General features: G+C 39.6%; 1 protein-coding gene across 2 annotated transcripts in view; it reads right to left on the bottom strand.

Moving 5' to 3' along the window:
• The window catches only part of st6galnac3 (ST6 (alpha-N-acetyl-neuraminyl-2,3-beta-galactosyl-1,3)-N-acetylgalactosaminide alpha-2,6-sialyltransferase 3), a 71,382-nt gene that overhangs the window by 43,074 nt on the left and 15,385 nt on the right, over positions 1-12,923 (bottom strand). For both annotated transcript variants that reach the window (XM_069692561.1, XM_069692562.1), the window contains exon 2: positions 2,800-2,994. In XM_069692561.1, coding sequence (XP_069548662.1) covers positions 2,800-2,994 — 195 coding nt within the window. The remainder of the gene's footprint in view (positions 1-2,799; positions 2,995-12,923) is intronic.

Below are 12,923 nucleotides of genomic sequence, written 5' to 3' on the forward strand. Positions count from 1 at the left end.
CTCCACTAGGAGGGGGGCCAGCGATTCAAGTAGGCTTGTCTGGAGGCAGAGGGAGGTGCAGACGTACAGATTGGAGGAAGGCGTGATTGCCTCTGGGCCCATGTTGTGAGAGTAAAACTCTCCGGAGGCAGAGGATGACGCTCTGCATTAATCTGTCAATATCAGCCCGCTGAATATGAGACGTCCACTTCTCATGAAGGACCGACGCATCCATTGCAACCCCAAATCGAGACTCCCGACTGAAAGCACAATGTGTGAATCCTCATTTCCTGTCAGGCGGAAATGTTGCACGCGTCCCTGCACGCAAAATATGATTTTCTTGCGTGACTACCCAATATCCACCCGTATGAGTTTCTGTGGGCTGCATCCCCAAACAACAAACACACAGGCGGGTTTTTACATTTTGATGTGGTGGGAATTAAAAAGGGCTTTGATATTTCTATTTCCATAAATTGTGCGGGGAATATACAGCACAGAGCTGTTTGAAGGCAGAAGAATAGGATCACGGACACGGGTGTTGGGAATTACAAAGAAATAATGCACACGAGAGACATCAAACAGGCGTTTCCAGATCCATCACAGAGAACCTGGTCCAATGAATTAAGAAAGTCCTGAAGGAGGTGCTGCATTTGCATGAGGTCATCTGAACACCCCTTCACATAGACAGATATGTAGATACTTTATTGCCCACATGGGGAAATTTGCCTCTACAAAACAACACCCGTCAAGATGTTACTGAGCGCACATAATTAAAAGGAAAAAAAAAAAAAGGGAAATAATTAAAAATAAATAGATAAATAAATAAATGTTCCACCTGAGGCATCAATCAGTCGGCGCTTTCATCCTGCAGAACAACCTCTGCAACCTCTGCTTATTTTAGACTGCTGTTTAAAATTCTGACTGATACAGACACAAAGGAGTTCATGAACCGACTCAGCTGAAGTCCGTATCGCCTTAAACTTCGATTTTGATGACACGGGAAGATTTCTAAACCCCACGTCACTTTTTTCCCATCCAAACTAAGACACAGTCCCAGAGTTTTCAAACTAAAATGTTCAATAGTCTCCATTTAGGGTTTTAAAACACCAAGTGTGGACACTAGGTGTAAATGTAGCAAATGTTATGTATTTTTTTAAAAATTAAGTATGGATACAGCTCAAGATACTTATACTGAACTTGCGTGGAACCACAGGTCTGATCACTCGCTTCCTTCGGCTCAAATATGGTCTCCTGGGGTTTTCTTACATTCAAAATTAGACAAATAGTGTCGCACCAGTTAGCAAACGGCATTACTTCTGAAAGTTAGATGCTTGTGTCATCGTGCCAATAAAGTATAGTCAACCCAGAAGTATCGTCTGAATATTTGAACATGTAGTACTGTGACTGCCTGAATGAGAACTCGTTTGCATACAGTGTTTGTACAATATAAGGTGTGACATTTGCACCATAATATGACAAATGTTAAAAGGTTCATTGTAAAACATGAGTCTTTCATCCGAAGGCTGCTGTGGAAAACCGATTTGCAAAATATAATATCTATGAAAAGAAAACCTTGTTAAATTACAAAAAAGCCAAAGCCTCCGGATTGGCACTTGTGGTCTTTTGTCATGAGCTCTAAACATCTCATAATTAGCTTTCAGTCCTTTTGTTAAGTGTGTCAGTTTACCTTGATCCCTGAAATGTGACATTTTGTCCCTTTTTTTTTTTTACTGTTTATTTAGCGTCTTTTATTCATTCTATGTGTCTGATTTCCAATTTCCAATTATCTGTAGCTGAAATTTTGCATTCATATACTTGCAACTTTTTACACTGTAAATACTGTAATTATAAACATGCTTTGAGCAAGTTTCCTCATAAATGAATGTTTAAAAATTCCAATACCATATGCTAATGTATCAAAATATAGTTTCTCCAAATATTTGGACAGAACACAATAATAGGAATATATAGTGTAGTAGTCTGTAGTGGTCTTGGCCAACCAGTATACAGTTTACATAATTTGCCATTTTAACAAAGTTAAGTTTTTGGATGACGTATGTTTTGCATTACTCAATATTTTGGTCACTTGTGTGCTGCGCAACAAGCTAAGAACACAATACGGTCATATTACTCCTTCAAGCTTGCTAGCAAATAGTTGCTATCAATAAATCCAGCAGTTGATTGGTGCAAGTCAAGTATTAACTTTGCTTTTACCTCCAAACTGATTTGACTGAGAACCCAAAGATACTACGCTCGCCCACCTACACCGAAAACATAACTGCACCTCAGGCACGTCAATCAAACCCCCCAATTAAGCACACCCCTAAACATACCTCTCTTAGAGGCCTGATATCTAATTACTTAACAAATTAATTCCTGAAGGACCACCAGAACACTGATCAGAAGAAGTGAATTTAGCAAAAGAAACCATAATGACTTGTGGAAAACATTTACAGCATTTGTATTTAATGAGAGAAGCTTTTATAAATGGTAGTCTAGTGAAGGCAGCGGTTTTTCAAAGTAGTATTGCACTTTAAGGCATCTCCACATTGGCTTTACTTTTCATAACCGGCGTCCATTTTTATATACGGTCTATAAAAATATCACAGTTTTTAGCAGCTAAATGTTCCACAGTGTTCACCAGCTAGTTGTTTGCTAAAACTTGGTACCGTGTAAGGAGCATACAGATGGTGCATTAGAGCTTTCCTCTGTAGGTTTGTCAGTTGTTATTATACAAATATTGATAAGGGCAACTTTAATGCTACACCAGAGTAATCAGACTACATAGCAGCTGTTTGCCAGCGTGTGTTTGTCCCTCACCTCCTGTTTGGGGATGCTGACGTAGCCCAGGTGAGGCTTGAAGGCCTTGTACGGCTGCTTGGAGAACATCCAGTGGCTGCTGAACGTCTCTCCGAACACGGGCTGCAGGAGGAAGTAGGGCTTCTCCGAGTAGTTCACCACGACTACAAAGAGCGATACGACCACGATCAGACTGGTGGCGATCACCGACTTCCGCTGTGGAGAGAGAGAGAGAGAGAGAGAGAGAGAGAGAGAGAGAGAGAGAGAGCACATTCATGACAAGTCTGTCAAAGGCAAAGAGACATCAAAGGCTGGAGCTGAACGTTAGAAAAAAATCTAAATGTGGCCTTTTGGTATTTTCAGTGCAGGTGAACTGTCTTTCATTGAACTGAATAATAAACAGAGAAGAATCATAGATCATAAGGAGCTGTAAATGGCAAATGTACAGTGTAATAACAACATATTCACTGTATAATGGAAACAAATATACAGTCTAAGAAAACAGAAATCTTAGGTGCACATTAAAATACAAATTTTTCACGGTGCATTCGTTTTAAATTTCATTATTTATGCAACACACTGCAGACAATTGTGCTTTTATGAGTTGCACAAAGCTGAGTGGAACAAAATACTTTTAATACCACTGAGCTGAAAGGAAGCAGTGCAGCGAAAAACAACTTCATCCAAGAGTGACATTATTTTTTTCAGCAAAGTTCAACGAATCGTAAAACTTTGAGAACAAATGAACAACTTGGTTTGGTTTTATTTGGTTAAGAATTCAAGACAAGAAGTTAAAGCTTAGGCTCTGATACTTCATTAAAAGACAGAGGAAAGATCAGATATAACGTATTGTATCATTTTCACTCTGAAGACGTATAGACATTATTAGACCTGGGAAGAGTGTGTCATACCTTAAACATCTTTTTCTGGTTATATTTCTCCGTGACTTGGTCTGATGTTTTAATCCAGTCCTACATATCACCTCACAAGGCCATAGTGTTCATTGTTCTGTCATACAATGGACGTGCACTTTTCTAACGATTACTGGTGCACATCACCAGAAATTTAGCCAACTGGAGCCTTATTTTGATCTTTGTTATATGTAATGCAGCATTTTGAGAACCTAAAAAAATCTTTATTGCAACATAGAAATCAGTTTCATGCAGAAGAGGGAAATCACATACATGTGATAAATAAATACACATTAAAGAGTAGTTCTAATTTATTAAGTCATATCAGCAACTTATGGTAAAATGAATAGTGAGTTGTTTCTATGTGTTTGCCTTCGTTCGGCAAACAAACAGGCCCATCAAATTTGGTCAAACCTGGGGAACAAAAAAATGTATTTAAATTTTGTTATGATACAATGTAAAGATTGGGACTTAAAGATAGATATGTAACCTTACTGTCTTTTTAAGTAAAATATCTGTCAGGACAAATTAGGATTCTTAAAATTGCAGTAGGGTCACTTCAATATCGTCCAAACAGGGAGACAAGAACTATCATACTTCAACATGATGTTTCAGCAGAAGCAAAGCAACTTTATAACAGAGGGAAGAAAGTGATAATTTCAATCATTACATTTTTGATTCAAGACTGATGACCCACGGTAACCTCTTCCCTTACTTCAGATGTATTGAGTATGAAATATCTCTCTGAAGTCCTCCTTTTTCACAGATAGTCTATTTGGAGAGATTAACACTTAATCTATGCTCATTAACACACACGATTTCACTCTTTCTGATGTGACAGAGCCTTCAATACTTTGGAAAAGCTGAGCGGACTCTTTCAAAGTTATCATCAATTCTTTAGTAGTAGCACAGCTCAAAAAATGGATGTCAGTTTTGGTCCAAACTGAAATATTTCTACAACTATTCACTGAATTGCCATGGCATTTTGTACCAACATGCAAGGTCCGCTGAGGATGAATCCTGCTGTCCTTGGCAATACCTAGACAGGGTGAAGTCTCTGCTTCAGAGGGAAATATTTCAACTACTAAAGGATGAATTGCTAAGACATTTTGTACAAATATTCATGGTCCCCTGAAGACAAATCCTACTGGATTTGGCTCATCCCTGACTTTTCATGTAGGGCCAACACAGCTCTGACAATGCGTAAATATCATAATCTACTTTTCTGTTTCAGCATTTCTACCAATATCGCAGCAGCTTGGGCAAGATTGTTTCATACGCTGCAAAATCTGGAGGCAAGAAGTATTACGGCCCGGCAGAAAGAGCCAAAGGGTGATGAATAATGGATAAGAGATGGACGACAAGGAAAGGTCTACAGAGGAAAAGCCTATTGGCAGGGCGCAGATGGAGATCAATGCACAGAAGAGAGAAAGAGTTGGACCGAGGTGAAAAAAATCTGCGGTGCTACAACATCTCAAAGCCCGAGGTGATGATAGATTTCAGCAGAGCCAAAGACGTTTTATTTATTTTTTTGCCCTTTTTTTTTTTTTTTTCCAGGAAACTTCAATAACGTGCTGCTAATCTAACAGACAACACCAGTGGGAAAGGTGGTGTTTTGCAGATTCTTTGAAGTTATCTGATGGTGAGAAGATTGGATGTGGCACTCGGTAATGGTGAAGCGCCCACAACCAAAGTGCCGGCACCAACCACACGCTCTGATCTCCAACATCAAACGTCCCAAGGGAGGCACCGGAGGCTTTCCTTCTCGGAGACGAGATCAAACATTTGATGTGCGGTGGGGGGTAGGGATGGAAAAGATGGTGACCATTTGCGGCCCTGACAAGCCTATCGCATCTTACAGGTTGCACGCATATTACATCACACATCATTTCATGCCATTACCGCCTATCTTTGATCACAAAAAGAGAAGTCTCAACTTTGATTGAGAACAAAACTGCACAAAGAGGACCAATGACAAATTATCTTTTTCCACTATTCTTTCAAGTATTTCAGAAAATTATATACTTTCCTGAAAAGAAACCAAAAAAAACTTGTTTTCTGAAAATGTGCTGTAATAGGTCATAGCCAGTCATCAAGGGTCCATTATGGAGCATGAAACTCAATTCCTTATGAAGCAGGAAGATTCTTGAGAAAGGAAAAAGACAAAAAAAATAACTCTCAGCTCCGTCTGCAGAGCTGCAACATCCATCTGTTTTCACGAGGACGGAAAATTTCCCTGTCTCCTTCAACCTCAATCTGGCCACAAATCACAGGGGAAATGATGTGTCAAAGCCTGGAGGCGATCGGAGGGCTCGGCGTAGGTGTCGCGGGGCGCTGAACCTCCACCAGCTCGAGTGCGAGACTCACAACTCCTCTCCTCGTTCGCTCATCCATCAGGGTGATCACAAGTCGGCCTGTTGAGCCGTGTGACACAGAAGTTGAAAGGCTCCGTGTTGAAGGAAGGAGTACAGTCGGAGCGTATGGGGCCATTAACGGCGGCGGAACGGCTATAAAGTTCCAACATTAGAGCTTTCAGTCAATGTTAAAACATTTTGCCAGAGGAATACGACTCCATATGCGGCTGCAACGACCTTGTTTGCCACCTCAGATCAGACAATGATGGCCATTAACTGCAGTGCCACTTATATGGTTGTAGCCGGGGGTTTGGAGGGGGGATGGGAGAGGGGTGTGTGGGGAGGGGGGGGGGAGAGATTTAACGCACCCTGGCCCGAAAGCTTTGCAGGGCAATTTTTTTTTTTTTTTTTTTTTTAAAGGTGCTAAAACCTAGTGTTCTCTGAGGGGTATTGATCTGAGTTTGTAGACCGACATTGTGGTATCTTTGGGAAATAGGACACAAGAGAAGTATAATTTTCCCCCAGCCTCTCACAGAGAGAGCCTCTGTGACCAGATTACAAATAGGAGGAGAGAGTATCAGGAAGTTATTGATGGTCAACCTGTCCATTTGTGGCAATGACCTTAACTGAGTCGTCAACTGTTCAGACACTGAGCAAAAAGCCAATTAGGTTTTGTCATGAAGGACACCCACTCAAAACCTTAGAGGACTTGTACTTGAATGTGTCTATTTCACGCTATTTTAGAAGGAAAGATTCTTCTTCTTTTTTTACCGCTTTATTTTTATGGATTACAGACACAAAATAATTACATAAGCTCCACTTTGACTAACAACAGTGAAATGCTGTTTACATAACATCCATCAGTATTATATTACGGTAATGTGATACGTTAAACCTTTTTTACAAAGGCTGACAGCAGTAAACCCACAAACAGAAAAATGGGTTGTGGTTTGAAAGCTGAGGGATACATAATTTATAAGATCTGAATGTTAAGCATTTTTTTTCAGCTGATTATTCATCAGTGTCACCGGCTTCACATAACCCCCCCCCCCTTCTCCCCCCGGAAAAACCCGTATGTATGCAGAAAAATGAAGCCTAATGTGTCCATGTCCATTGCTTTCTCTAGTTTAAATCATGAGCCACATTGATAGATACATCTTGAAAGTAATATTATATACTTTGCAAAGAAATGTCGCCTTACAGCAAGAAGGTTGGGGTCCGAACCGGATTTTAGGTGTAAGGTTCATTGTGTGAACGTGAGCGTTACTGTCTGTCTGATACTCTGCTAAGCTAGGAAATTAGCGTTTAGACTAAATATGTAGTTACTGTGTATTGGCTTTATCATGCAGTATAATCAATGCTGATGCCCAGATTTGAGAAAAATTACAAGACTCTCCCCCGCAACATCAGCTTTTTATTCATATTACTACTTTTTGTATTTATTTATTTTTTGAATAATATTGTTTGTTTTTCCAATACTTTCTGTGAAAGTTGCTTTCCCAGCATTTCTATAAAGTCTACATGCCAAAACATCTGACGGAGACTCATCAAAAATATATAAGTATATCTAAATACTTGCAAAGCCTTTAAAATAACCATTATTACTTAAAACACCACCAGAGAATACACATCCAACATGACTTTAGCGTACAGACATCATAATAGTACAGATATAGTATTATGCTATTTAAAGAAAATTTTCCTTATAATACTTGTGCACTTTGAATGAAGTAACATTTTTCAAGGACTTTTAATTAGAACATGTTTTTACCACTTTAACTTTGGAAAAAGATCAGACTATTTCCCCCCAGACATTACCATCTGTAGCACTATGTAAATTTTCCTATTTAATATACACCAAATACATAATAAATTGGGAAATAATCAACAAGCAGGGCAAAATACACTTCTGTGATGAATGAGAATTCACAGCAAATTAGCCGTTTATTTCCTCATACATATTGTGCAATCAAAATCAGGCGCTATCTGGGCGTGAAGAGAATACAATTTCCCAGAAAGAATAATGCCCTAGCTCAGTAAACAAAGGGACAACATTGTAGTTCAATCCAAAAAGCTAATGGCAATGGGTATTGGAATAATGAGAGGCTCAACCTGAAGAAAATGGCTCATGAAAAAACATATCTGGTAGCTATTTTCGAGTGTCTCCTGGGCAATGGGCAAAAAAAAAATGAAAATTACATTTGCAATGCAAAAACACTACCTCCCTGGCACCTGATTCCTGCCACCACGGTCCAGCGAGCAGTTAAAATCCAATTTCAATTAAGGCGTTTGAGAAAATATTTACAGAGTCTTTCTCTCACTCTCACTCTTCCTCCTCCTCCTCCTCCTCCTCCTCATTTTAAGCCTTAGCGTTGCTCTCAGAGGCAATAAGACGGGAGGATAAACAAAGAGGCACTTTTGAGACAGAAAGTGGGTCGAGACACATTAGTTCATTCGTGTCATATTGCCAGCAAAGGTCTCGCTTCGAAAGTCATCTAAGTACAAGATAACAAACTATTCTTTTCCCGGAGGAGGAAGAAGCCGACTCTTTGCTGGCGGTAACACGGTCACGCACAAGTTCCCTCTCCAAATGTCACCCCCAGGAACCCTGACTGCTACATGATTCGAGCGAGAGCGCCGATACAATCCCTAGACGCATTAAGGGAATATGATTAATTTAATTGTTTGGTATCTATGCAAGCATTTTAGGTTTTTACTCGTCACATGCACCTTTTTGTTTCTGGTTTTTTTGTTGTTGTTTTTTTTACAGTTTCAGCGGGAAATCATTTCAATAAGAATAATTATGTTGCAGCAGAATACTCCATTACAATAAGAACTTATTTAAGAATATCAGCAAAATCTACTTAAAACAACAAAAGTAAAAGTATTAGCTATGCAAAATGGGCTCCTTATAATTACTGTTAGGGGTGTTTTGTAGCCGATGATTCTAAATATTCTACAAAATGATGTTCAATGTGCAAAAATCTAAATCTGACAAAGACATTTCTGTCAATAAGCGAGTTTTAAAAACGCCGCCTTGCAAAGCAGCAGGGATATATCAACCTGTTTTAACTCAATCCAACTCAAATAGGAAGAAGAATAACAAGAGAATCATGGAAAATGTATTTTTAATTGTTTTGAAACAAATACATGTGTTGAAAACAGGTTGAAATATCCCTATTGCACAGCACGTTTTCCTTTTTTTTTTTTTAAAGAAAATAAACTTCAGACTAGCATTATAAAAAGTTATACAGTTGTATGATGTCAGTAAAGTCGTACACAATGCCGAAGCTGAGCCTGCAAACTCAACAACTGCAAATAAATGTAGCCCGTTAGCGTCCTTAAAATTCACTGGCACTAATTAAAGCTCAAAAAACTCTTCTCTGCTCATCAAAATGTGTTTTCCAAGAAAAATAATCCACTAATGCTTTACAGTGGCTTAGATGTAACTCGACTCCTTTGCCTTCATTCAGTATAAACAGGTCTATGAATATGTAAAAGGTCCTCGCCTCTTTAATCCACCCACCCATCCGCTGGTCGCCTGCACCTCAAGAAGGCAAATGATATGGAAAGCCACACTAGAACTTGTTAGGACGGGGCTCACGCCGAAGTTTCAAGTATAAAGCTCAAAATATAAATAATCATGTAAAGTACATCTACTTATAACCTGAATCAGAATCGGAAATACGTTCATTGCTAAGTAGGATTTTAAATACGTATAAATAACTGAAAACTTTATTTTCAGTTGGTATTGTTTTGTGTGCCGCTTAAAAATATACAATGTAAGTGAAGAAAAATGCACAAAGTGTGTATTTACAATTTCAGTAAATGTTACATTTGAAGATTTTACGAAATGAACTCATGTAAAATTGAAGTAATGCAAAGACAAACGTACACATCTGCTGAAGTTGCAGGAGTGACTGAGCAGCAGCAACGTTCACTGCTCATCTGGGGGTTTTAACGGCTGCTGATCCCGGCCGAGCCCAGCAGAGGGGGCAGTCACCTCACACAGCTGCCGTGGCAACCGTGTGGGAGCCGAGGAGCTGTGGCTGCAGGGTTGCATTTTAATAAAGGATCTTTGGAGCTCCTCTGACTAAGCCTCTAAATAAGAGAAACCCTCCAAACACTCACTAGTTCAGTTACAGTCTGTAAATCCAGCAGCACGAAGTTTATATTCTGACTGACCGACACCACACACATCTCACAATCATCATAACTATCTCCAAAATGACTCAGCTTTTGTTATAGCTCATTAAATGCGCATGTCAGCTGACCTAAACGGCAGCTTGAACACTCTAACTTTCTCTGATAGATGGAAACTGAGAAGAAACTATAATTCCTGCTCACTGATGGTCAGTTTTGTGGCGATTTCAACAAATAACACAAGTAGGCTTGGTAAATATAAAACAGTGTTATATGCAATGAGATTATGCGATTTTAGTGCTTCTGTAAAGCAAAAATGCCAAAATTGCAGAGGTCCCTGCTTCTAAAATGTGAGGAGTTTGTGCTGCGAATACAACTAAAAAATTAATAAGTTCGTGTTTTCTCTGACATTTCACATCTCCTCGAGCTCCGGGCCAATTGAGTATCGTGAAATATATGACTACAGTTATATTAAGCCACTGTGGATTTTTTTTTTTATGGCCATACTGGATTTTTATAACATTTTTTGTATCAATGTGATTTTCTTTTTCATTTGCTGAAATAGCCTAAATGTGACTTTCCAGTTTGGTTATTTCCACCATTACAGCTGAAAAACTGCAGTTGCTGATCATAAGTATGACAAAGATCCACAAGTGCTCGTGAGTGGATGCTGGAGGAACTTTTCTTGGTTTGGATTTCCAGAATGTATTACACAATCAACCACTATTGCAATAATAAAAGGATCTGATGATCATATTCGAGCTTTCTATCAGAGAGATGTTCATTTCTATTTGTAGATCCATTTGTAAGAAAAGGAAGTCATCATAGCAGCCGCCATCATTCCTGCAAACAGGCAAAAAAGGATGAGTACATAAGACGGGTATCAGGGAGCTGTTCTCCTCATGGTGTACTTTATAATTAAAGTCCAGATGTCTGTGCTGTGCGAATGAAACTTCACTCACTCCTGATGCGGGCTGAGCTCTTACATTAACAAAATGTCCCGATGCCGCTGCCCTCGGTGCACACTACTACAGTGGTGTCACCCTTATCAGCGGTGACATATGAAAAGCAAATCCTTCAATCCAGGTCAAATGAACACTAATCTGCCCTGCTGGCATGAAACTGGATCATTATGGAACAGAGCATCACAGGGAATCTTAATCTGGGCCCAAAAAAGGAAAAATCTGTGTTTTTACGGAGATGAGACGCCGCGGGGGGGTGGGGGGGGCGACAATAAGGAGAAAACACCCTTTTCATAAACAAAAACATAAATACGGCAAGTGCCAAACCCTCATCTGTGCACGCGGATGTGTTCCAGTGGGCAAGTGCGTGTCTGCACACGTGTACTCGCAACGCGTGACAGCGACAGGAAAGCAGTCGGGACCCATTTGACAAATGCATATCTGATATGCTGAAATAGAAAGTAATCCCCGCAAGTATCAAGGATTAAATACTCTGCAATATTCACTTCCCTCTTCTCAATGCAAAAAAAACTTTTGTGGAAGGGGGGGGCCGGAGGGGAGGGGGGGGGTATTGGAACAGCGCCATATGTTCACAGAAGCAGTTTGGTGACGCTCCCCGCTCGGCTGAGTGGGCTGATGCTCGCTCACTTGAGAAAGTGAAGAATTTGTCAAAGAGGAAAAAGCTGCTCTTTGAGGCACTTTGAGAGACTGAATGAACCAGAATACCTGTGAGCGAGTAGAATGAGTCTGCCTGTCAGAAACAGAGCATATTGAGATTTCATGTTTCACTGTAAATTCTTGGGCTGCCGCGCAGACTCTCCGCCGCTGTGTGGGTTTCTGGATAAGACCCTTTATGTTTCATTTGATGATGTTCGGTCTCACGGTCAAAACACCCAACACCGTGAACAAAGTACTTTTCCATTGTATGCGTCTTTTATTCTTCAATATTTGAGGGCAAAAATATACTTTTTCCTGTACAAAAAAAAAAAAAAAAAACACCAGTTTCACGTGTGCAAAAAACTCATTCGATCCACATGTGAAACATACATGTGTGAAGCCCATGTAGAATCCCATGTGAAAACTTGTCCACAACACTTCCCATGTTATGTTGCAACATGTGGTAAACATGTGTCCCATGTGGAAAACACAGGAAACGTTTTAAATCCTCCACATTCATTTTAAATCTTTAATAACTTTGTAGATTGCAATTATTAACTGTAGATTATTGGAACAAAATATAATTATGATGCATTATTATTCATATTATTATTTTTTTGGTCATAATGACTGTTGACATTAAACAGCCTCTGAAGTTTATTTTCTCTTTTTATTGCTAATGTCATGTCTTATAGTTCAAATGTTTTATTTGTAATCTGACCATTCATCAGCCTGGATACGGACTCATGTCTTTTGAAGGGCCCTGATTATACATCATTTTACGGCACAAAGCGTACAGATTGAAATGCCGTTAACAATTGTAAGGGGTGCTTTCATGCCTACCTTGTTTGGTCCAGATCTTAGTTTGGACCTTTGAGTTTGGTCTGAACCAACATGTGAAAGGTGCCTCCGAACAAAGAGGCGGTGTCCGGATCCAACAGAACCATGAGTCGGCTCATTTGCAGTGTGAAAACACTTTTTGGAGGGTTTGGACTTTCTGAACAGTTACAGGAAGACGATGCAGCGTATCATCAGTCATTAAACAATACAAGAAGATAAAGAGCGAGGAGAGAAGTAAAAATTAGCTGCTGTAGCACGCGGGGAGAAAAAAAAGCACT

Source organism: Brachyistius frenatus, unplaced genomic scaffold (assembly GCF_029030835.1).
Source record: "Brachyistius frenatus isolate BFR_SWC_R1_liver_20210118 unplaced genomic scaffold, ASM2903083v1 Contig_12, whole genome shotgun sequence".
In the NCBI taxonomy this organism is placed as follows: Eukaryota; Metazoa; Chordata; class Actinopteri; family Embiotocidae; genus Brachyistius; species Brachyistius frenatus.